The sequence below is a fragment of the Aureobasidium namibiae genome (assembly GCF_000721765.1).
Source record: "Aureobasidium namibiae CBS 147.97 unplaced genomic scaffold scaffold_2, whole genome shotgun sequence".
NCBI lineage: Eukaryota > Fungi > Ascomycota > Dothideomycetes > Dothideales > Saccotheciaceae > Aureobasidium > Aureobasidium namibiae.
Genome location: NW_013581207.1, coordinates 113838 through 137121, shown reverse-complemented (window position 1 = coordinate 137121; position 23284 = coordinate 113838). Strand labels below are relative to the sequence as shown.

General features: G+C 51.8%; 7 protein-coding genes across 7 annotated transcripts; 3 read left to right on the top strand and 4 right to left on the bottom strand.

Moving 5' to 3' along the window:
* Positions 1-864: 864 nt before the first annotated feature.
* M436DRAFT_60243 (ATP-dependent RNA helicase-like protein has1) lies at positions 865-2792 on the bottom strand (the record flags this gene model as incomplete). Its single annotated transcript, XM_013575518.1, has 3 exons — positions 865-1107; positions 1166-2148; positions 2201-2792. The coding sequence occupies 3 exons, from the start codon at positions 2790-2792 to the stop codon at positions 865-867; spliced, it is 1818 nt and encodes a 605-aa protein (XP_013430972.1).
* Positions 2793-5252: 2460 nt separating this feature from the next.
* M436DRAFT_39071 (TRP-domain-containing protein) lies at positions 5253-7413 on the top strand (the record flags this gene model as incomplete). Its single annotated transcript, XM_013575477.1, has 2 exons — positions 5253-5520; positions 5573-7413. 2 exons carry the CDS (start codon positions 5253-5255, stop codon positions 7411-7413), a joined length of 2109 nt encoding a protein of 702 aa, XP_013430931.1.
* A 2368-nt stretch (positions 7414-9781) lies between these two features.
* On the top strand, positions 9782-15333 carry M436DRAFT_78162 (uncharacterized protein; the record flags this gene model as incomplete). Its single annotated transcript, XM_013575829.1, has 2 exons — positions 9782-10379; positions 10427-15333. The coding sequence occupies 2 exons, from the start codon at positions 9782-9784 to the stop codon at positions 15331-15333; spliced, it is 5505 nt and encodes a 1834-aa protein (XP_013431283.1).
* A 2665-nt stretch (positions 15334-17998) lies between these two features.
* M436DRAFT_78161 (uncharacterized protein) lies at positions 17999-19240 on the bottom strand (the record flags this gene model as incomplete). Its single annotated transcript, XM_013575828.1, has 1 exon — positions 17999-19240. The coding sequence occupies one exon, from the start codon at positions 19238-19240 to the stop codon at positions 17999-18001; it is 1242 nt and encodes a 413-aa protein (XP_013431282.1).
* Positions 19241-19752: 512 nt separating this feature from the next.
* M436DRAFT_78160 (uncharacterized protein) lies at positions 19753-20089 on the top strand (the record flags this gene model as incomplete). The annotated part of the gene is made up of 2 exons (XM_013575827.1): positions 19753-19918; positions 19968-20089. 2 exons carry the CDS (start codon positions 19753-19755, stop codon positions 20087-20089), a joined length of 288 nt encoding a protein of 95 aa, XP_013431281.1.
* Positions 20090-20514: 425 nt separating this feature from the next.
* M436DRAFT_78159 (uncharacterized protein) lies at positions 20515-21391 on the bottom strand (the record flags this gene model as incomplete). The annotated part of the gene is made up of 3 exons (XM_013575826.1): positions 20515-20569; positions 20623-20728; positions 20791-21391. 3 exons carry the CDS (start codon positions 21389-21391, stop codon positions 20515-20517), a joined length of 762 nt encoding a protein of 253 aa, XP_013431280.1.
* Positions 21392-21690: 299 nt separating this feature from the next.
* M436DRAFT_60238 (uncharacterized protein) lies at positions 21691-23072 on the bottom strand (the record flags this gene model as incomplete). The annotated part of the gene is made up of 3 exons (XM_013575517.1): positions 21691-22157; positions 22205-22922; positions 22974-23072. 3 exons carry the CDS (start codon positions 23070-23072, stop codon positions 21691-21693), a joined length of 1284 nt encoding a protein of 427 aa, XP_013430971.1.
* Positions 23073-23284: the final 212 nt, after the last annotated feature.

The following is a 23284-nucleotide window of genomic DNA, read 5'->3' as shown; positions in this document are numbered from 1 at the left end:
GGCTGGTAGCCGAGACGGAGCGAATGGCCGAGCCATTGTGGAAGCTTTTTGTTGGGGGCAGGTTGAAGTCTGCAGGAGTCGGAGGGCCGAAATGGACAGAGACGGCGGTGGGCGGTCGGAGCAGGTCGTTGGACAGGGTGACTTCGGCGGGCGTAGGCAGTGTGGGAGTAAAGGTAGCGCGTAGGGGAGACGAGGGCTGGCTGTTTCCTTCTCCCAGACGGGACCGCGTCATTGGCGACAAGACCCTCGGCGCCTCCTCTTCTTCCACCATCTGCATCCTGACGGGTCCTTGTAAATATTCTTTCGTGTAATGTCTCAGTGCATATTATGGCGGTACAAGTCGCAGGCTGTAGAGATTGTTGGCTTGGTATGTAGAAATTGTGCTGCCGGCGTCGAAAGGGGAAGAGCTGGCGACTGAAACGCGGATAGAGAGTCGAAGAGATGCAAAGCGCTGGAGTCGACTAGTAGGACTGAACAAGACTGTCGTCGGAGCAAGAGAAAGGAGTGTGAGAGAGAGAAGCTTTCCAGAAGTTCCCAGTTTAGATTCAATAATCTTGAATTGCACTTGGTCACTCATGCACATCCAAGACTCCCGCCCTCCCCATCAACCCGCGGCGCCGTCATCTCCGCCATTCTTGGCTGCGTATTCATACAAATACTACCCTGTCGTCTTGATCATCATCATTAGAACCATCAAAGAACATCACTAATCATTGCAAAGGCAAAGCCGATCTTTGATAAAATCATCAGATTCGATTGATCTGCACAAATGCCACTTTTCGGAACGCCCGCTATACCACCACAAAGCCGTGTTTGAATAAATGCTGCCACCAACAAAACCATATTTTTCTCTGACGAATCGCTTTACTCTTGACGCTGGCGCTTGTAGTTTCCACCTTGTCTGGGTTGACTGCCGTATGCACGACGAACTCCCTGCTTCTTCTCCATCTTCATGCTCGAGCCCAATTGCATGTCCACGCGCGGCGGTGTGTTGAAGCCGAAACTCTTGGCCACCTTGACCAGGTCGAGTTCGTTGACGTTGAACACTGAGCGCAGAGAGTGCGATGCGTACGCTTGGAGATATGATCGGTATCCGTCCTTGGCCGACTGTACAAACACCTGTTAGCATTGTCCCGATAATCAATACAAGACCATCCAAGCTTACCTTGTTCAAGTAGTAGTTCTTGCCAATCAGCATTTCCAACTGACTCTGGATGTTCAAAACCTTCTTCTCGGGCATCTCAAACTCGGTCAAAGGCACACGAGCCTCCTCAAGGTGCTTCAAGAAACCAACCTCGTTGGGCTGCAAGAACATCAAACTCTTGCCCTTGGTGTTGGCTCCTCTGGCAGTACGACCGACACGGTGAATGTAATCTCTGGGGTCATCCGGAGGGTCGAACTGCACAATCCAATCAACCGCAGGAATGTCCAGACCACGTGCTGCAACATCGGTACAGATCAAAGTGCCCTGCTTGGCATTGCAGAATTCGAAAAACGTGTTTGTGCGCTTCTGTTGCTTTTGCTTGCCGTGAAGATCCAGCACGGGCAGGTCGATGTAGTTGAGGAGTTCGGCGTAGTACTTGACACAGTTGCATGACGAGAAGAAGACGATGATCTTCTTCTTGGGGTGTTTCTTAAGGAAAGTGAAGAGCAGACGGAAACGCATGTCGGGTTGGCAGACAATGAAGCCCTGCTCCAGACCCTCGACGGTACTGTGCTCTTTCCTGTGGTCGACGTTGATGTAGAGGGGACCAGGTCGTAGCGAGATTCTGGCTAGATCCTCGACCTTTGTTGTCTGGGTAGCCGAGAAGAGCATCGTCTGTCTCTCGTCCTTAGGCAGAATCTTGATGATCTGGCGCATTTCGTCTTCGAAACCGACTTCGAGAATACGATCAGCTTCATCGATAATCAGCGCCTTGATGTTTTTGTAGACAAAGCCCTGGGTGTTCTGCAGGTGATCGAGCAGACGTCCGGGGGTAGCGATGAGCAAGTTGACACCCTTGACCAGCTTCTCGGCCTCGGCGCGGCGGTTGGCTCCTCCAATAACGATACCGAAGGTTTGCGAGTGGTGGGCCATGAGTTCGCGGGCAACACCGAAGATCTGGAGAGCGAGTTCGCGGGTGGGAGAAACGACAATGACACCGGTTCCTACATGAATGAGTCAGTTGGTAGTCGCAAAAACACAAGCGAGCATGCTTACCGTTTCTGGGCTTGAACTTGAGCGAGTGCAGCATCTCAATGGCAGGAATCAAGAAAGCCAGAGTCTTGCCCGAACCAGTCTTTGCAGCACCCAGGACATCCTTTCCAGCGAGAAGAGGCGGGATACCTCTTGCCTGAATCTCGGTCATGTTCTCAAACTTCATGTCGGCGAGCGCCTTGAGCGTCTTGTCGGAAAGGTTGATGTCGGTGAACTTTTCGGGCAGAGCATCCTGTCCAGGGAGCGAGACTCCAAGCGCCGAGGGCAGGTCTGAAGGCTCGCCAATGTCTGCCTGCTCCTTCTCCTCGTCTGCCTCGCCCATTTCCTCGTCGGCTTCCTCCTCATCAGAGGCTGCCTCGTCGCTGATGTTGGCGACCAAAGATTCGGCTGCGGCCTCGCGCAACTCGTCGTTCACCTCGTCCTCATTCTTCTCGACGTCCTTCGCTTTTCCTCCTACAGACTTGGTCTTCTTGCGCGGCTTCATTTCAGCGTCCGGGGCGGCGACAGCGGCGACGGCAGGGACGGGAACATCGGCGGGTTTGGCAGCGACGTGCTTTCTCTTTCTCTTCTTAGTGGCGAGCTCCGGGTTCGACATGATGTTGTGTTGTGGTGGGGAATGACAGATGACAGGCAAAAAAGTCCAGTCCTGCGCAGACTTTGGCCGGGCGCATGCTCGAACAAAAAAATTAAGGTTATCGCGCGCAAAAGATCGCCAAGACAAAATCCCATCAGATATGACAATCCATCTTTTCGCTCCTCTCCATCGAATACATGGACCCTTGTGTCTCTCAATCAATCAAGACCAGTGCCAGATAGATTGGCTGGATATCATGGCTGCACTGTATCGTCATTGAGTTTGCACAGCCTTACAGCGAATTCTACCTCCGTATAGCAGCCTCTGTAAAGCTATGCCCCTCAAGGTCCTCTCCTCCTTTCTCTCTGGGAAGCCGAGTACCGCTTGGTCAATCTCCGAACACGAATGTATTCGGCAACCCATGTCTCCGTATCATACCACGCCCATGTCGCTTGTCACAGGCATCCTTCCTCCTTTCCAGCATGACCGATCATGGAGAATCGGTTTCTAGACTTCGTATTATCTAGGCATACTTTCTCTCCTGGAAGCTGTTGGCAATTTGTGACTGTGGGCCAACGGTAAACTGCCCGTTGCTGGGAAGATTAGATCCAGCCCGCGACAACAAACTCACTTCATGTCGTCCTGTACAACATCAATACTATTGCGTAGACCTGCCGGTTTTCATGACCATGTATATAGTCTTGCAGGAGGCCGCGTACTCCGAGAACAAGGTAGCTCGGCACCGTCAAGCCCTGGCCAGTATTGGCATCATTCATTCCGCACAGAGGAGATGCTGTTGAAGCATTGCCATCGGTGAGACAGATGACTGCAAGATGAGTGCCAATCATGTCCAAGATCCTTGTACTCATTCCATATCCATACCAAGGTCGGCGCAGCTCTATGTTGGCATCCGTATGCAAATACGCTGAGGCCGGCCAAGCATATGGCCATCCGTATTATGGAGCTTGGCGGCTGAGATCGAGACAGCCTGCGACGACTCCGCTCTTTGGTAGAGGATGGACGGGAAATGATGTTTTCATGCCAAACAGGTGAAGTAACGGCCTTGTCGAATTGCAAGGAGAGAACCAGATGCAAATGAAGGAGAGAGTCCAAGAGACTTTAAGCAGTGCTGTCGCTGTACAGAGGCCGTTTGCGGGACTGCAAGCCCGTTGTCTATTTTGAGGGCGCACGGGGTTTGTTTGACCAGCTGCCCTCTGAACATGATGCGGTGGCTTTCGAGGTCGGTCTGCTGCGGATGTCGTCTTGCAGATGAGACTCCCCGAGGCGAACTGAACCACTGTACGCACGAGGCCGTGTACAGACTGCAGAGGCGTCGGAGTGATTGCGATGGACGAGAAGCACATCGAAGGAGTTTCATCTTCTTCCCCAGCTTTTCTCGGTGCCGCGTAATAAACAGCAGTCTGGTGGCGCACTGATCGCCAAACGGGAAGAGTGGATTGGAGCGTCGTCTCAGGACAAGACCCCTGAGCGAGCGTGTGGGATCATTATTGTGTGGAAACAAAGCTGCACAGCCCCCTTGTACGAGCAGCCAATCCGACTGTAAAACAGCATTCGACGAAGGCCCATACGGCGTGCTGATACTCGAGCGCAACTCATCCATTCTTCCTGCAAGCCAACGTGACGGCGGCAACAAAACAACGATCTGCTCAGACTCGATCGGAAAAAGGAAAAAGATCGCTCCGGTCGTTGACAAGTTGACATCAGCTGGCGTGGCTTTGGCGCTAATCTGCGCTTGTTTGTCGGGTCACGCACGTCTTTGGGACTCTGGGAGGCCCTTTTGGCTGTGTTGAGGGTCGTGTTTCTCGTTCTTCCGTCGTCGGATTCCTGCTTTGCTGGTTCACTATTCCCACGTTCGTTGTCCCTTTCGTCCAACGAACCGCCCCGTCGCCGCTGCACCTTCCAAGCAGCTGCACCCGCTGCAATCCGCCGACGCCATCACTACTTCCCACTTTCCTTGCCTACATCTCCAACTCTTTTCCCCCATTCTCCCAGCCTCCCCGCGCGCCTTCCTCTTTTTCGATAATCATCAACTCCGTCACTCGTCACTCGCTCATCAGTCGCGACTCGTCCGACGTCAAGACTTGATTTTCCCCGTCCCTTCCGGTTTGAGCAAAGGCCCAAGAGCCTCGCCATCCGCTTTTACATTCCAACCACCTGTTTGCCATCCAAACACAGGCACACGCATCCACGACAACTCACCTCCCCGCTCGTTCTCGCCGCTGTGAACCGCAACACCTGCATTCGGACCTCTTGACCAGCAGCAGCAGACTGCATCTCCAGCATTGGCATCGTCGGGAGCATTTATTAATTGGTATTCTCTATTCATCGCCCAGCATGCGTCCTTCAAGGTCGCCTCTCGGCTTCCTAATAGCCCTCTTCGTCGCCCTCATCCCCATGGCCCAGGCTGGTGGCGGCATTGACAAGCAACGCGTGATTTCATCCTCGTCGCTCAGCACTTGCATGGCAAACTCCAACTTCTCGGCCAGTCTGTTCAACGTCGCCTTCACCCCTGACAACCGTACTCTTACCTTCAACATCGTTGGTGTCACCACAGTCACTGGTAACGTCACCATCGACCTGGTCGTCAGCGCCTATGGCTTGAAGATCGTCACAAAGACACTCGACCCTTGTGAGGAAGGATGGGCTGGCCTTTGCCCCATGAACGAGGGTCAGATCGACCTCGACTCCAACATTGTCTTGCCTGCCGACACAGTCAGCCAGATTCCCGGTATGAAGTCTTGGGCGTTTTCGTTGTCTGGCTTTCCACTGACATGTTCTAGGCATCGCATACACCATCCCTGACCTCGACGCCAAGGTCCAGGTCTACGTCAACAGCACCGACACTGGTAGAGCCACTGCCTGCGTGCAAGCCGAACTCACAAACGGCAAGACTGTCGACCAGAAAGCCGTCTCTTGGACTGTCGCCGTCATTGTCGGCCTCGCTCTGTTCGTCTCTGCCGTCACTTCGGGTCTCGGACACTCCAACACTGCCGCTCATGTCGCTGCCAACACTCTTGCGCTCTTTGGTTACTTCCAGGCCCAGTCTCTGGTCGGTATGACTGCTGTTCCTCTTCCACCCATTGTCGCTTCCTGGACTCAGAACTTCCAGTGGAGCATGGGTATCATCCGTGTCGGCTTTATCCAAGACATCGCTACCTGGTACCAGCGCTCTACTGGAGGCACTCCCAGCACTGTCCTGTCTGAGTTGTCGACCGAGTCTGTCGAAGTTCAGAAGCGTTCCGTCCACGTTGCTGAGCGTCTCCTCGCCCGCGGTGCCATGAAGCTTCATCAACTCCTTCCCAGAGCAACCACCACCGATGCCACCACCAAGACTATCATTCTTCGCGGTATCGAGCGTGTCGGTTTCCGCTCCAAGATCGAGTTGACCAACATCTTCCTTACTGGATACATCTTCCTTCTCATTTTCGTTGTCTTTGTCGTTATGGGCGTCATCATCTTCAAGTTCATCTGCGAGGGTCTCGTCAAGATGGGCAGAATGAAGGGCGATAAATTCCAGGACTTCCGCAACGGCTGGACCACCGTCCTCAAGGGTATTCTCTTCCGTCTGGTCTTGATCGGTTTCCCTCAAATGGTTGTTCTCTGCTTCTGGGAATTCACCAAGCGCGACTCGGCTGCTGAGGTTGTTCTCGCTGTCTTCACCGTCTTCACCATGATCGGCATACTCGCCTGGGCCTCATCCAAGGTCATCCGTCTTGCCCGTCGTTCCGTGTCGATGCACAAGAACCCAGCCTACATCCTCTACTCGGATCCCGTTTCGCTTAACAAGTGGGGATTCCTCTACGTCCAGTTCAAGGCCACTGCATACTACTTCATTGTCCCCGTCTTGGGTTACCTCCTCCTCAAGGGCATGTTTGTCGCTCTTGGCCAAGGTAGCGGCACCCTTCAAGCCATCGCCTTCCTCATCATCGAGGCCGTCTTCTTCATCGTCGTCTGCGTCCTCACACCCTACATGGACAAGAAGACCAACGTTTTCAACATTTTCATCTGCTTCTTCAACTTCCTCAACGCCATCTTCTTGCTCTTCTTCACCGGCATCTTCACCCTGCCTGGTCTGGTCAATGGAGTCATGGGTATCCTCTTCTTCATCTTCAACGCCGTCTTCTCTCTTATTCTTCTGATCTCCATTCTCGTCGCTTCGGCATTCGCCATCTTCTCCAAGAACCCCGACACCAGATACCAGCCCATGCGCGATGATCGCGGTTCCTTCATCAAATCCCAGACTCAACTCAACACCGAGCTCGACGCACTGGGTGCTACCGCTCGTGGTGAAGGCAAGGGTGGCTGGAAGGGCGCTCGCATTGAAGATGACGAGGACGGTTGGTCTGGTAGTTCCACTTCCGAGCCTCGCGTTGGCGGCAACAGCTCCTCTATGGCCGGCAGATATGGCGAGATCCCTCGCTCTCCTCACGACCCTAGCATCTCGAGCTTCCCTGCAGATGGCGGTCTGCCGAGACACAACCCTCCCACATATCTCGACGAGAAGACCGGTTTTGGAACACCGGATATGCGCAGCACTCACAGCGCCAGCCCAGCTCGCACGCCACAAGTTCAACAAACAGGCAGAGCGAGTCCGTGGCAACGCGGAGCCGGCTATGAATAAAAGGCAGCAGTACATTTGATTATTGCGGGTCATGACTATATCTCCTTTATCAATCTCTTTTTTTCATTCCATTGCTCATTCATGTTTCTCCTCCCATGTTGCAGGCGGCTTTCCAATGGAAAAGGAAAGTCGAACAAATGTATCAACACAAGCCATTTTCCAAAAGACTCGATCGTCCCATCAGAAGATGCATAACGCTTCACAAAGTGATGCTGGTCTTTTATCTTCTCGCTCGCATCCAGGCTTGCTCCTGTGCATCATTCTTGTTTGTTCTTTTTTTTCCACTTTTGTTTTGGTTTGTCATGGGGCTCAGGAATACCATTAGGGTTTTGCAGAATACCCTTGGAAGTGGCGTTCGGTCGCCGTAGTTTATCTTGAGTGAGGAACAGGCACAAGGTTCTTTTGTCCGAGATTATCAAATTCATTGTTCTTATTGAGCTCTTCTCCATCTTGTCAAGTCTCTGCTGTTTCCTGTGACTGAGTCTGAGTATTGCAATTGTGTCTGTGGCAGTGCTACTTTGTGTTGCAAAGCACCGTTTCAAGATCTGCAGGCACTACCTATTTTTGCGGCAGTCTTTTTTCGAGACATGTCAACTGACAATATAACGGAACGGGATTACGTGGGATCAGTAGATCTCGGACAAAACGATGAGATCTGTGTCATTGGTTGGTTGTGCTCGGAGCCGCTGATGTTGTAGGGACGATGACATGAGGAAGTGTGTTGAGGTGAATTTGTACGAGTCTGAGTATGTGATTTTGATGGAGTGACATTGGGAAGTAGTTTTTGGTCATTATGGCATCGAATCTTGAGCTTGATTAGACATCCTTAGCCTCTATCCGTCTTCATACCATGGATGATAAATTGGCCAACTTAGATATCTTCAAACGATCTTATAGCGGCCACGATCTCGCTGCCAACCTCAAAATTGCTTGTCTGTGATGTCACCCTGGCTGCAGCACATCTCTTGGCGTGTTGTTGTTGCCATCACCACCTCGGCATTAAGCATATCTCGTGGCCAACAAAAGTGATGAAGATGATCATGATCATGAAGATGATGCTATCGATGATGCCATCAGAGGTCGAAAGAGGAGTTTAGCCTCTCTTCTTCCCGCGCCGTCCCGACCGGCATCTCCATGCATCATGCATGTGCAGAGCAAAAGGGAAGCAACTCGTCACAATATTGATGCCCAAGAAGCTTGTGCGTCGAGTCCTGAGGAACGCGTCAAGTTTGGTACGAGGGACAGTGCTGTATTGCATTCATGTCTATGATGTCGGGAGTCCCTTCTTTGTGTCGCGTCTAGGGGCGGAGACTTGACGCGTTCGTACAGAGGGCTGAGGGTGTATACTGTGAGTGTTCAACAACTGAAGAACGTTGTACGCGGTACCTTGAGGGGTCAAGCGAGCCACACTCAATTTGAGAGTATCTGATTCCCGATTTGCACCTGCGTTTGTACGACGTATCGGATCCATCCACGACTGTCTTCCCGGACCTCAGGTCGGACTTCTCGTCGAGTCTAAGCATGCCACGAAGGTTGATTGCTACAACTTCTATCAGGACAATTATTCTGATACGTGATTGTCAGCTTTGCAATCTTGCCACGTCCGATGTGCTATATCAATCTCGGCAATGCTTACCATCCCACGGGGTGCAGCAAGACTAATGCATATCGCGGGAATCGGCTTCAGACCCGATGGAGTGGGGGTCTATTTTGCTTGTTACACGTTACACGAACATCTGCTCTGGTCTTCTCACACTGTGATTAGATACAACAGACAGTGCGTGGATCTGGCAGAGTACGAGGCTCCCGGTTTGGCTCTGTCAGACTTTCTTGTCACCTTTGCAACCTTTGGTTACTGTCATGATGGTACAGATGAGGTGATGCAGCTTTGTGTATCGTTCTTGCCCTCGACGTGGCAGATTTATTTGACTTGCATGTGGTTTCGACAGCGTTGACGTGTCAAGTATGCGTTGTTGATCTATTGACATAGCACATCGGGGTTTGCGAAACATGGGGGAAGGGGTCTAGATGTATACATATACATGCACGGGGTGAGGTGATAAGGTAAGGTAAGGTTTGATATCGTCAATGGGAATCGCTTGTGTTTCTCTCGTTCCTTCGGTCTTCTGTTTCTGTTTCTATACTGTAAGATTTATATAGCAGACTCACGAATCCCGCTTCACCCGTCTGCATACTGGACCCAAGTCTGTCTTCAAGGAGAACATCTTCGGAGGCCATTCCACTGGACCACTACCAAGCCCTCGGATGCTGTACCTCGAGAACCTATCGCCATTTTACGATAGAAAACTCCAAAGTCATTCCAACGACTATCTTTAACAGAAGCTCTGGAAATACCGACGCAACAATCATGTCGAATGACCTCTCCTCAATCCTCGCCCGCCATAACCTCAAAGGCATAAATGTAGCGAATTTCTCACCTTCCTCTGCCTCCTCTGCATCATCTCAGCGTCCGTCCCCTCAGCATCAGTCATATCAATACGCTCCTCCTCCTCCGCAACAACCATATCAGTATCCAACATCGGTACCTCAGCCCAGGGCACAATATACTTGGACACCGCCGCAAGGAGGAGGGGGTGCAGCGGTAAGGCCATCGTTTGCTTGGCCAGCGCCTCCACAGCCGAGATATACAATTGATCCGAGACATTATAGTTATGATATCTGGGGCAAAGCGCCGGTGTTTTCGATGGATGAGGAGGACGAGGCTGGGGAAGAGAATGAGGCAGAAGGGGAGGAAGAAGCTGGAAAAGAGGAAGAGGCAAAGGCAGACGATGGTGTTCAAGGGACGGGAGAGGTGGCATTGGAAGGAGAGGATGCTCAAGAGAACGGACAACAAGACAATGGTGTTCAAGAGGGGGAAGAGGCAGTCGCTGGAATGGAGGAAGAGGTGACGGCTGAGGGCAATGCTCAGGGCAAGGAAGAGGCAGGGGCAGAAGGCGATGCTGACGGTGAGTGTTTCGATGATGCTTTGACGAGTCAGACTGATGCCATTTAGCTGCCGCGGGTATGGAAGAGAGTATAGAGGCTGAGACGACTGCTGACGAAGTTCTGGCCGAGGAGACAGTGGGAGCGTCGACCCAGGGCGAGAACATATCGCTCGAGGGACCGGAACCGGAACTGGACGCTGCCACCAGCGTAACGGAGACTAGCCCTGATGCATCAAACGCAGAGCCGCCTTCCGACCTTCCACAAGATGACGCATCTTCCTCGCCGGATGTACTGACGACTACTGGCCCTCCTGTCGAAGAAGTGACAGCAGCTGCGCCAACAGAGAGCACTCCCGGGGAGACCGACGCTGAAGCTCCCTCTGAGCTTGTTGCTTCAAGTGCAGCAGACGCAGCAGCTCACAAGTCAGAGTCCGTGCCAGACGCCGATGTCCACAAGGAAGTAGATGATCAGACTGATAAGAGAAGTATAGAGCTTGCGGACACCTCGGTGGAGGAAATGGCTGCTACTGAGGAGCCTGTAGCCGAGCAGCCTGATGAATTTTCAGACCACGAGAGTAGAGGTTTCGAGCCTGCTTCAGAAGTGAAAGAAGAGCCTGTTGATCCTCCTCAGCAATTGGAGTCCCAGGCCGAAGATATAGGCACGGATGATAAAGCGGTAGCCGGAACACCAGAGCCATCTGATGGCAATCCCTCTTCCACAGACCCGATTCCCGAGGACGCAATCGCCGAAGACGAGCCTTCGGATGATATACCAGAGGAACCACCGTCAGCGCCGGAAGTGGACGCCAAAACTCCAGAAACGGAGCCAGCTGTAGATACCGTTTCGACAGAGTCTGACGATGCTGGCCTCGTGGCAATCTCACCAGAGTCAGAACACACGCCAGGCTCTGCCCCTATAGAAGCCTCGAGTGATCCTGACGAGACTGTTCAGATTATAGATGCCGGCAACGATGGCTCAACAGACGACACAGCAGCTATAATTGTTGTGGTACCTCCCTCTGACGATACAGCAGCTATCATTGTTCCACCACCGCCACCATCACCAGGCCCGCGTGTGACAATAGCCGAACCCATCAAACCTTCAAAGCTCAGTAAGAAAAAAACCAGCTCCAGCAAATCTAGCAAATCCCGAAGTTCTGAGAGGCCGAAAGAAAAACCTGTGGAGATTATACAGCTTAGAGAGGGCAAGAGCAAGACTATTTCCAAAGCAAAGAGTAAGAAGAAGAGTAAGAGTGTGTCGAGCAAAGGAGGAGAGTCGTCGGGACCGCCACCACCGCCGCCGCCGCTAACGGTCGTGGATGTGCCGCCGCGTGCGCCGAGCCCGCCGCCGAACGGGCATGTTATAGACTCGGAGGATGTTGAGGTCGAGGAGACAAAAGTCATCAATATCACTGCCGTGTTAGATGATACTGCATTTCTCCCTGAAGCTGAATGTGAGGCTATGGAGATCATAGCGGCTGAAGAGGCGCCGATGGTTGATGTGCCTGATCAGGGGGAGACGAGCGCCGAGACAATGGAGCAGAAAGAAGAGATAATCCCAGCCAACGCACTGCTAACACCACCCGAAGTAGAAGCTATCATATGTCCACTGGAGAATGGAAACCCAGGAGAGGGAGTCGAATTTGGTGCTGATGCTGAAAACGAGTCCGTTCTCACTCCTGCGGAAATCGATTTAAGCCCGCCAGAAGCCAATCATACCTCTGAAAAGCCACAAGCGGACGACCCTGCAGATGTCAACCCACCTCAAGGCCTTCCTCCACATACCAGCCTTTCCGATGATGGAACCAGCATTGCAGAACCAATAACAATAAATCCAGAGAACCATAACGGACCAGAGCCTGTGACTGCAAAAGAACAAACTCAAACTGCATCTATAGCAGAGCCTCTTGTCGAAGAGAATGGCGAAACTGAGACTCCGATCCCACCGAATGTCGAGTCGCAGGTCGATGAAGAACTGGAGAGCGTGGATGAGCCCTCTGAAGCTGTGATCGAAGAGACTGTTTCTTCAGACGACACGCACAACGGCGTGGACGAAGCTGAGAGCCAGAACTTATCCATTGAACCAGAAAATCCAGAAGGAAGTATACCCAAAGACGCTCACGAGGTGGTGCTCGGCCTAGGGACTGTCGAGCCCAAACCAGAAGAGAATATATCCATTGAGGAAACAGCGCCGATTGCAGATACCGAGCCGGCATCTTCTGTATCGATGGAAGAGTCACAACCTGTTTCTTCAGAGATTGTCAACGAGCCTAAACCGACCTTGATGGAGTTGGCCGCTCTTGTACTTTCCACTGAAGCAGCTCTGATGATCTCGAAGACTACCGCGGTGCCAGAAGCTGCACCTGCCGACACGGACGTCAGTACCACGCAATCGGCTGCCGTGGAAGAAGCGTCCGATCCTGTACCCGAAGCGATCGGCGGCCAAGACAACGATCTTAATGGTCAAGCTGTCATTGTGTTGCTTCCAGACGATGAAGACACCCTTGATGTACCTCCAGAAGCCCCCATGCCTCCGGAGAAAGAGGCACCAGACGCTAATCTCGAAGCTGGTGATGCGGGCGAGGCTAACCAACACCAAGAGACAGAAGAGACGTCTGAGCAAATGGAGAACGAAAATATACAGCCAGAACTTTCGCCTAAGGTCGTAGCGCCTGTCGAAGATGAAGTAGGCGACCGGGAGCCGAAGGTCAAGACGGAAGTTTCTGACAGTCTGGATCGCAACGCTGAGACACTGGTAGCAGATGTTAGCAGAGCTTCGGCTACGACCGGCGTTCTCGATGAGCAAAATCCAGAAGCAGGGAAGCTCAACACGGATGCCCTTACGACTGATGCGCCAGAAGTGTCCGAGCCTCAAACAACGGTTATATCATCGCCGGCTGTTGAGGAGCCGGATGCAATTCAGACGGTCGAAGCTCCCCAGCAGTCAAAAGACCAAGATTTGAGTGACGCGAATATAGACGTGGTCAGACAAACTGACGTGCCGGCCTCAGAGGAAGAAGCTCTTGCAGACTCTGTGACGGACACGGAAGTGCACGATCTCGACACGCCGGTCACGGAAGGGGATAGCGGCGAGGACGTGAGTGCAACCAGTCCTGCTTCAACTCCTAAGAACAAGACGGAATATGCTGAACCTGCTGAAGAGCTCCAACAAGTAGCCTTAGCAGAAGTCAGCACCGAAGCTGAAGTCGCAAAAGAGCTTGTGACTGACGATGTTGAGGTTGGAAAGCTTGCTGACAACGAGGCACCAACCGGGCCCGTGATTGAAGAGCCTGCTAATGATGTGGCTGAAGGTGTTGTCGCATCAGAGTCTGTTTTTGAACAAGTCGAAGACGCAAGCAAGCCGTTTGTTGTCGAGCCTGCTGATTCTGAAGCTCGTGAGACGCCAGAAAAGCACGTCTCTGTGCATTTCACAGAGTCTCACAACATTGAAGATTTTTCTGAGCAGTCCATTGAAGTAGCACTCGAGTATATATCGGGGAAAGAGGTCGACGCTGTTGTAAACACCATAAACGACACTGACAATGCCTCCACCACGACGGTTGGAGCTGGTGCGCAAGCGGAAGACCACGACTTACAATTGCTATCTATGCCCGTGTTGGCCGAAGAAGCGCAAGCCGTCGAAATCGAAGGCACCAAAACCTCCCAAGGAGCTGGAGAGGATATATCCAAATCAGAGAAGGAGGAGAAGACCACAAAGGCCGCAGAACCCGTAGATACTCCATTGCTCGACGAGACACCAGAATCTAACGAGATATATAGTCCTGGAGAGCAACCTATACCGCCTGTAGAAGAAAGCCCAACGGAACCACCAGAGCTTGCAGAGCCCGAAGAGCAACCTGAGCCGGTCGTATCGGAAGAACCAATCGAGTCCGAACGAGCAGCTCAGCCAAATACTCCTACACAAGCGCCCTCCACCGAAGCAGAAGTGTTGCCAGGAGATTCCGCATCACAACAATCGGGTATCGAGACCTTACGAGATTCAGAGGCAACGCATGGGTCGCCTTTGCTCGAAGAACCAGCGGCTGATATGCCTGCACCTGTGGAAGATGCACCGGCAAAGCAGTCTTCGAAGGTCTCGTTCGAAAAACCGCCAGTTGCTCCACATAGCAGAGAACCAGTCTCACCTCCACGAGAGCGACGCAAGTCTTCCAAGTCATCTTCCAGTCGCCACAGCTCCTCACGCCACAAGGTCAAGGATGTCTCGAGTACTGCACCAGACCCAAAGCCAGCGCCACCTTCAACTCGATCACGTCGACGTAGCTCGACAGCCAATGCACCTGCACCCGGGCTCTTCCGCACCCCTAGCACCACAAAGCCAAGACCCACTCGTGCAGAACTAGCAGAGCAAGCGGAAATGAGACGTCGAGAAGCAGAAATCGCAGCTCGCGAGCAAGAAGTCCAACGCCAGCTCCGGCGTGCCCGCAAACGTGCTGCTGTCGAGGAACAAGAAAGGCGACTGCAAGAAAAGGAAGAGGAGCTAGCAAGACTGGAGGCGATTGAGAAGGAGCAAAAGAAAGCTAGACGTGAAGAAAAGAAGAGACGTGCTCAAGAAGCTCTGGAGCAAGAACGTGCGGCTCGTGAAAGGACTGAAGAAGAGGCCAGACAAAAGGAGTTTGAGCGAGCAGAACGACGTAGACGTAGAAAGGAGGCTGAGGTGTCTGATAGTCGACGTCACCGAGAAGATCGTGCCAAAGCACACAAACAGTCCACTTCGCATCGAGAGCCACGGATCAGAGAGACTTCACCAATACCAGAGCCGAAGGTCAGTAGACACAGGACTGAGGACATAGGAGCTGAACGCCGAAGATCAGGAGATGAGTACTATATACGGGAAGTGCCAGCACCATCAAGAGATCCAGAACAGAGAAGACATCGTCGAAGCACTCGTAGGACCTCTGAGAAGAATGAGAAACCCAAGAAGGGCTTTTGGAAGAGTATACTGGGCAGAATATGAGAAGCCAGGGATCGCAGAAGGGGCTTTGTACGATGTATCTATCTGATCTCTGATGAATGGTATGTGACTTTGAAAGCGAGTTGGGTACTATCCTACACCCTTCTGCCTGCCCAATCTAACCCAGAGCTCCTCCGTTCCCTTCTCCGAAAGAGTGGTGCCATGTTCGGTGATTCTGCGAGTAGTAACTGTTGCACGCCAAGATCCTCGTCTATACGACTGCTTGACTGGTGCTTTCCTTCGGTTTCTTCTATGTTTCTTACCATTGAATAGCCAAGCCCATAGAGTTCGAGGAGCACGCGAAGTACAGAACTGTCATGTTCATGCGTGCAGCCCGGCCCCTGGATGGGTTCAAGCCATGGAGATCTCGCTGCCTTCTTTGACCAACAGGACCAGCCCACGAAGAGTGATCCGGTGTTGTGAGTTCTCTATTGACAGATACGGAGGTAGGAGAGCGAGTGTAGCATGGATAGGATAGCTTGATGTGACAAGAGATGGGGGAAAGTATTGTTGAGCGGACTTCTAGTCAGGCCTTCTCAAGTCCCATTGTCTTCGATGATTATGTTCGAGTCTCATCTGGTGTCGAGAGAAGAGGGCCATGCGACTAGAGGAGATGTGTGATGACGTTGTTGAGACTACAGCGACCTGATTGTCGTAGGGAAGGATGCAGGCGGAGATGAGAGGAAAGGGAATCTTCTTGATGTTTTCGCAATCGGCAGGAAAGCTCATGCAAGGTGTGGCAGTGGTCTCATGGATGATAATGTCCAACATCGGCTCATAACTTGCGTCTTCGATCGTGCCGGTGGGCTCAAGGTCACGGCTGTCAAAGTGCAGTCTGAGACTCTGGGAGACACCACGAGCATAGGCGATCTCGGTTCTGATAGGTTTGGTCTTTGAAGAGGTTGAACGCTCATGATAGTACTATCATCCTTTGTACATTCGTCTCCTAGCATAGGTTGTATGGAACGATGGAAATGCTCAGGAAGGAGGAACGTGCACGTGGGACGTTTTGGGATGGTCGTGCTGTACCATGCCTCAATCTGAGACTTGTTGGACAAATAGCAGACGTGGTGCACAAAGTGTGGAAGTTGAAGTTGATGCGGCAGAGGAGAAAAGAGGATAGGGTTCGTCGAGATCGTCGTTGACAGGGTTTGTATGGGTGTTCTCTTGAATGTTCGAGTCTCATATGCTCCTGGGTAAAAAGAGTAACTATTCATTCTCAAGAAGGCGAGATGCGTGGCAAAATCGATGGCGGTATGGATGCAGCATGGATAGTTCTCAACTCTTGATGAAACTCGGCCATGCTTTGCTCCACGGATCTGAGCACCAGGTGTGCCAATACAAGTCCCAGTAGAGTTTTCTGTATCCAATAGGGAGACCGGTATCCAAATCCGGAAGGGACCTTGAGTGATGCTCTAGCCATTGAGCCACAGCTGCTTTTGTTATCACGGAGAGCTTGGCAGATATATAGAGGCTAAGCTTACAGCAACCGATCATACGAGTATAGAGAGCGCAGATAGTGAAATGTGCGACATGAACACTCTTGCGAGCATTTTCCAGGAAAGGTTCACCGTAGATGCACTCTCAAGTTGGTCAGATCAGAAGTTGGCATGGCTAAGAACCTCATTCCAAAAGCAAAGATTGCACTACAGATTGACTCGGGCCAAGGACAGTAAGACCAATCGAAGCAGAAACAGATTCATACGAAAGAAGTGGACAAGGCAACACCAAGCGTGAAAACGCAACCGGACAAAGGAAAACAGTTAGAAGCCCAACAAGATCCTTGAGGAGACCTCTCTCCCTTCTCCAGACTGGTCGTTCCACCCCTACCAAAGTATTCGAGGCGTATGACTATCACGCTCGGGAAGCATGACGTTGGCGGGGTCTTTCTGATGGGGAAGTTGACACGGTCGCAAGGAACAATCAGACGGCTTTCTTGGTGGTCTCCATGAGCAGGGAGAAGCCGTGTTGAGTGTTCGCAGCAAGAAGTGGGCAATGATTTTGATAACGGGATATTTGAGGGTTATGCTCGCATGAGGTTTGCTGCTGGAATGCTAAGGTGGTGCTTGATCAAGAGGGGTCTCATAGAACAGAGCTTAAGCAGAAGATGCAATCCCCGGAAAGTGGTACCATTAGGGTGTTTCGATCCAAGATTAAGACTACCACACTGTGCCCCATGAAAGAAAGGACAAGTAGCCATTAGACGCAGGTATGACCAGTGGTAGGTAACAGAAAGGTGCTGACGGGCAAAGAAGGAAACAAAGAAAGAGACCACAAAGGAAAACCCAAATTCTCCACCGGTTCTCGAAGAGATTCCCAGCTTCTTCTACGAGACTGATCGTTGCTCCAAATACGTCCAAGATGCTCCGCCACTGTCGATCTACCGAGGGCCATCTTGAGATGATGTGTTTATTGGTGGTGCTTGTTGTATGAAGGTGAAATGACTAACCTTGCCGGGTCATCGAGTATGTCGTATGCTGCTTGTATCTTGGTGATAACGATGGTAGTGATTAGTCGATGGTTAGTGCCGTGAGAAAGGAGAGAGAATCGTAAGAGGTCTTGATGACGGATCCTGTGCTAACCTCAGACGACGTCGTTTGGTTGTGGTGAGACGCTAGATCAAGGCAGCGGCAGCGAAGTACGAGGCTCTCAAGAGTGTTGTAGCTGTTCAGTTCTTGCTCTTGGTAGCCTTCTTGTGCGTGCAGCGGAGCTTCTTGTGCTTAAAGGACTTCTTACGAGGCTTGCGAGGCTCAGAGTAGACAGAGTTTGCCTTCTTGAATGCTAGGCGAGAGCATTTCTTCCATTTGAGGTCACGAAGTAGCTTCTTGACGTTTTCGGTACCGTGGGTCTCCCAAGTGACTCCAGTCTGGTTGGTGTAGTGGAATGATAGCTGACCGAGACGACAGCTCGACAGGTTTGGGCTTCGAGCGAGCAATCCGGCAAACACTGCTCTCCAGTCTTGGAGCAGAACGTTCAAGGTGCTGGGGTTCACAAAGTGCCAGTTTTCAGTCATGTCGCGGTTCTGGACCAGTGTAACGTCCTTGACTGAGAGGGACTCCAGCGAGGAAACGGTGATTAAGTTGTCAAAGGCTCGGAATTCTACATTGCAGTCGAAGAGCTTGACGACCTTCAGCTTGGTCGATCGTGGTAACCATTGTAAGACCACTTTCCAGTCGTCCGCTTCAAGGTGCACGGCATCCAGCGATTGCTTTACAGGATCGTAGATGACCGACGGCGACCTACGGGTACCCTCCTGGCCAATCAAGGCAAACTTGAAACCGCGACCGATGTCCGCGCACGACAGGGTATCAAATCCTTCGGCGATAGCGGAGGCTACTTCGACTTCCTCGGTGAAGTCGCCCTGAACTGGCGAGGGATGTGTCCAGGCACGTCTCTGGAGGCCGCTCCAGTCAATGATGTCGGCAGGTACCTCCAGCTCGAACACCAGACTGCTGACAAGTAGCTTTGCTCTCTTCGCAGTTGCAAGAAGCTGTCCCGCAAAGGCTTGGATGTGGAAGTCTGCTGCAATCGTGTGTGCTCCGGGGGTGTTTTGGCGACTCGAGCGGCGGGCACCAACAGTAGTGAGGTTCTTGGAAACTATGCTGAAGTGTTCCAGAGCTTCGGAGAGTGTCTTGAAGAGACTGAGAGGCGGGACCGTACCATCATGGACGATGATCAAGGTTCTGAGATACGGTGCAGAGGTGGTGTCTTTGCTGAGTTCAAGCAGAGATGCCATTCCTTCCTCGGAGAGGTGGTATGTCCTGACTGAACCGAAGATCAAAGCCATCACCGGTTTGACGAGCGAACGTAGGGCGCGGCAGGTGGAGTTCAGCGTCAAAACGTCCTTCTCCTCGACGCGGTTCGCAATCATCAGCTGCATCTCAGGCGGCATAGTAAGTAAGGTAGCCATGATGGAGTGGTATGTGGTGACTGGAAAGTTGCCGTTAGGGAGAGTTGCGAGACTGTGCGGTTGTATGGTTTGGTGGATAGATGTCGAAAGCGTACGCTGGGATGAATTATAGCGAATACTCGTTCCCCTAGGCAACGAAGTTCCGACGACTGAGATAAGTGAGGGAACAAACAAAGTGTAGTCACGACCAATTCTCCGTCAACCGTCCCAGAAGGTCGAGGGTTTATATTGAGCTAGAATTGGGAGAGTAAATGTGCTCAGTAGTGTAGGGGTTGATTCCAATAGGTAGTTTGGGTCAACCCTGAAATAAGAGTGCATAGCAGGCAAGGGCCTGAGGTCGACTACGCGAGCGGCCCTTTCTTTTTGCACTTTTTGCTGGATCGAAATTCAAGTCTCCTTTCTCCGCACCACGCACATCTCTCAATACAAAAAAATATCAAACCACTTCACCACCAAACTGCCCCTCAAAATATCACCAACTCGATCATCAACACCAGATTTCACCAACCAGCATGTCCCAACACAGTCCCTTCAATAGCAGCTTCTTCCGCTCAGGAGTCCTTATCATCGCTATCCTTGGCCTCTTCCTCCTCTGGGCAGCCGGCAGCCGCGGGCCTCAGGTCTATCTATCTATCGTAATCGCCATGCTTGTCGTGGGCTCCATTCTGAGCGCCTATGGTCAGTGATCTTTATGTTGCACGTCAGGCAGTACTGATCCAGTGTCTAGTCTTGCTGTGGCTTTACCTGGAAGAACGTTCACGCCCCTTTGCCAACGTCAACGTCAACATCCCCATGACTGAGCTGGAACCCTACGACAGCTCCGAAGACGAGAACCTCAACGTGCACTAGGCTACAAAGCAGTACAATCCCATGGCGTCCGATGTGACTGGAGATATTCAGGGAGGAGACCGGCAAGGTACAGACATGGGATCTTCGCAGAGTGCTTGCGACAAGGGTCAGGAGGCATATGCTAACAAACAGCAGGCTGGGTAACAAAAGCATCGATGCGTTGGTCTCTGCTATGTACAAGAAGGAGACCGGCATGGATATGAAGAAGCGGATACGCTGGACCATGAAGCAGCAACAAAAACAAATGAAACAACCACCTGAGGTTCTGGTTTCGATGAACCTTTCTCCTCCCTGATTCTCTCTCATGATGGTTGCCTCCAATCCTTCTTCCAATCGTGACTTCGTTCATGCATGAATCGTTCTTGGTTCATTACAATAGCGGGCGACATGTTGATGCGCGACTGACTCGAGAGGAGTGCAAGTACTCAGTAAAGGCGTCTGTGGCCCATCATGATAGCGATGGTCTCCATGAGCTCGGGGCTAGAGTACACGTCAGTAACTGATACTGTTGATGAGAAACAAAGTAGACTTACTCGAGAGGCTCAGTAGAGTGGGCCTTTGTACCTTCAAGGACGGCGAGAGCGTCATCGCGCTGGACGTTGTTGCACTCAATGCTGCCGTGGTCGAAGAGAAGCGAAACTGAGATTGAAGTCAGCATGGCTGTACATGGATTTGGAGAGAGGGTGGGGAGGATGACTTACCACGCTGATACTCCATAGCACGTTCAGTGTCATAGTCCTCAGGGGAAGGGGTAGTGGGAGCATATTCAACCTCGAGCTTTGACTCAACTCCGTGCTCGTCGTCGAAAGGGGAGGTGTCGACGTCAGAAGAGGCATCACGGATGAGTTGCTTTCCAGGAACGAGAAGAGCGTCCGAGGCATGGTGCGAAGCGTTTGGGACCTCGTCGCCGCTGTTGGTGATGTTGTGGGTAGAGTCAGGGGCGAAAAGAGTGTTTTGGATCTCGTGCTGGTCGCTGAAGGGAGAAGAGATGACCTCGCGTGCCTTAGAGGGTTGAGCGAACTTGGTAGGAGTGGAGAGGTCGACATCATCGAAGGTACCGTTGCTGGTGAACGAGTTGTGGCGCGAGCACATGCTGGCGATTGATTCGTGCTCGAACATAGCGAAGGAAGTGCTGGAGGAGACAAAGACATCCAGCTGAGGAATGGGCTTGGGCGAGATGGGCAGGTAGGAGGTGACGTTCAAGGGCATTGGCTTTGGCATGGCGATGCGCACAAGAGGGAAAGGCTCAGAGTCGTTGTCCTCGTCGCAGAAGCAGTACTTGATGAACTTGAAAATACTCATGTTGTGCTTTGTGTTGATGATGGTAACGCGGGTAGAGAGTGCGGTGATGATCAGTTGTATGACGCTAGAGCAAACGCAGCGCCGAGCCCCAGCCACCCGATCCATGACCTTCTATACCAAACTGTCGTGCAAGACACTGCCAGGCCTATCTGACGACATGACCGATTTGTATAACGTCGTGCATGTACAGAACGTCCCGGAGACTTGCCTACCCACCAGCCACCAGAATGTCACAGCCGCCCATGCTTTTTTGTAACGTTTGGACTAGGCTTTTCGTGAGAGACAGACATGAAGCAGCTTCAATAGCCCCATCTCGAAAGATATTTTTCGAGATTCTTCCCAATCGCCACTTTGACAGCCTGCTTCTGTTCATCCGTACGCTTCGCCAACCAACGGGGCATGTTGAAGAACGGAGGGCAGACATCTATCAAGAACCAGTAAATGTCAGCAAGCTCGGCGATACGTTTAATGTCAGTCGGGCCATGAACATGATGTTTGCGCAGCGTAGCTTGCCAGAGTCGTGCCATGTCCAGATCAATTGGAGGATCCTCGACCTTTCCAAGTGGCGTTGAGTCTGGAAATCCCTGAATTTGGTACTCTCTCAAACGGTCCAGTTCATCCCCTTCGAAGGGGCAAGGTACCAGTCCACCAAAATCCATGAAGGAATAGAAGAACTCATCTGCCTCCGAGGCGACGTGGGAGAAATCGAAGTCGAGCAGTCCTGTTATTTGGTGCGTCTCTGGATCGATCAGGATATTTTCTGCCGCTGTACAGAGGTCAGCTGTGAATCCAATCGCTCGACTGGGTACTGACAGATATCTCCATGTACGAGAGTCGACCTCATGTTTTCAAAAGGGCGCAGCAATGACCTGAGCCCACCCGATGCACCAAAGTGATGTAGTCTCTCCTTTAGACCACCTTCACTCCAACCATCCAAGAGGGGCGTCGTGGCTACCGACTCCAGTTGCTTGTCAAATATGCCCTGATACCAGTCTGCATAGTTTGATGAGGGTCCTACGGACCACAGAGACGAGCGTCCAGCGATGACTCGCCCACTCGCATCGAAACCAAATCCTCCGAAGCCGTTGACCTCCGGGTCAAAGGCTTGAATCTTACCAAACAGCTCAGCGACTTGATCAAAGATCAAAGCCTTCTCATCGAGTGAGAGATCGGGAAAGTGCTGACTCAGCTTCTCTCCTTCCATAAACTCTTCGACAATCCAACCGCTACCGGCTGAGCTCGAGGCCTCCCAGGCAAATACCTTGGGAATGAGATTGTACGGCGAGCCGGCCAATGCTCTATGCATAAGAGTAATGGCGGCGACTTCGTTCTTCACACGCACATCTTCGTCTAGCATCGCACCAGGATTCGAGACCCGTACCACTATCCTGGTCACAGAGGAATCGAGCTTATGGGTACCATGCTGGAGAGGAAGGTCATGGTTTGCTTCTTGATCCAAGCTTGATTCCTTGAGCTGCACCAAATTGACAAAGTTATTCGAGTCACGGCCAAGAGGCGTAATGGTTTTGATCTGAAGCAAATTGTCAGTCGCACGCTGTCACTTCGATAGGTTGTTACTGACCTCACGGTGTAATCTCTGTTGGACAAGTGTCCTTATGACGGCCAGTCGTTCTTCGAGAGCTGCCGTGCTTTCTGTCGCAGATACGTTTGGTTCACTCATGCTGGACTAGACACAGTGTTCAGTTGATCGAAATTTCAGAGCATACGTTTCGTTCAGACTTTGGAGGAAAAGGGAGGTTAGTCTTGATTTATAACGACACTGTCCAATTTGACGCGCAATCATAGGCGGAAGGATTCGAGATATCGCGCCATCGGCTATGCTTATCAGGAAGGTGCTGTTTATCGGTATCAATCTTTACGGCCGTATGATAA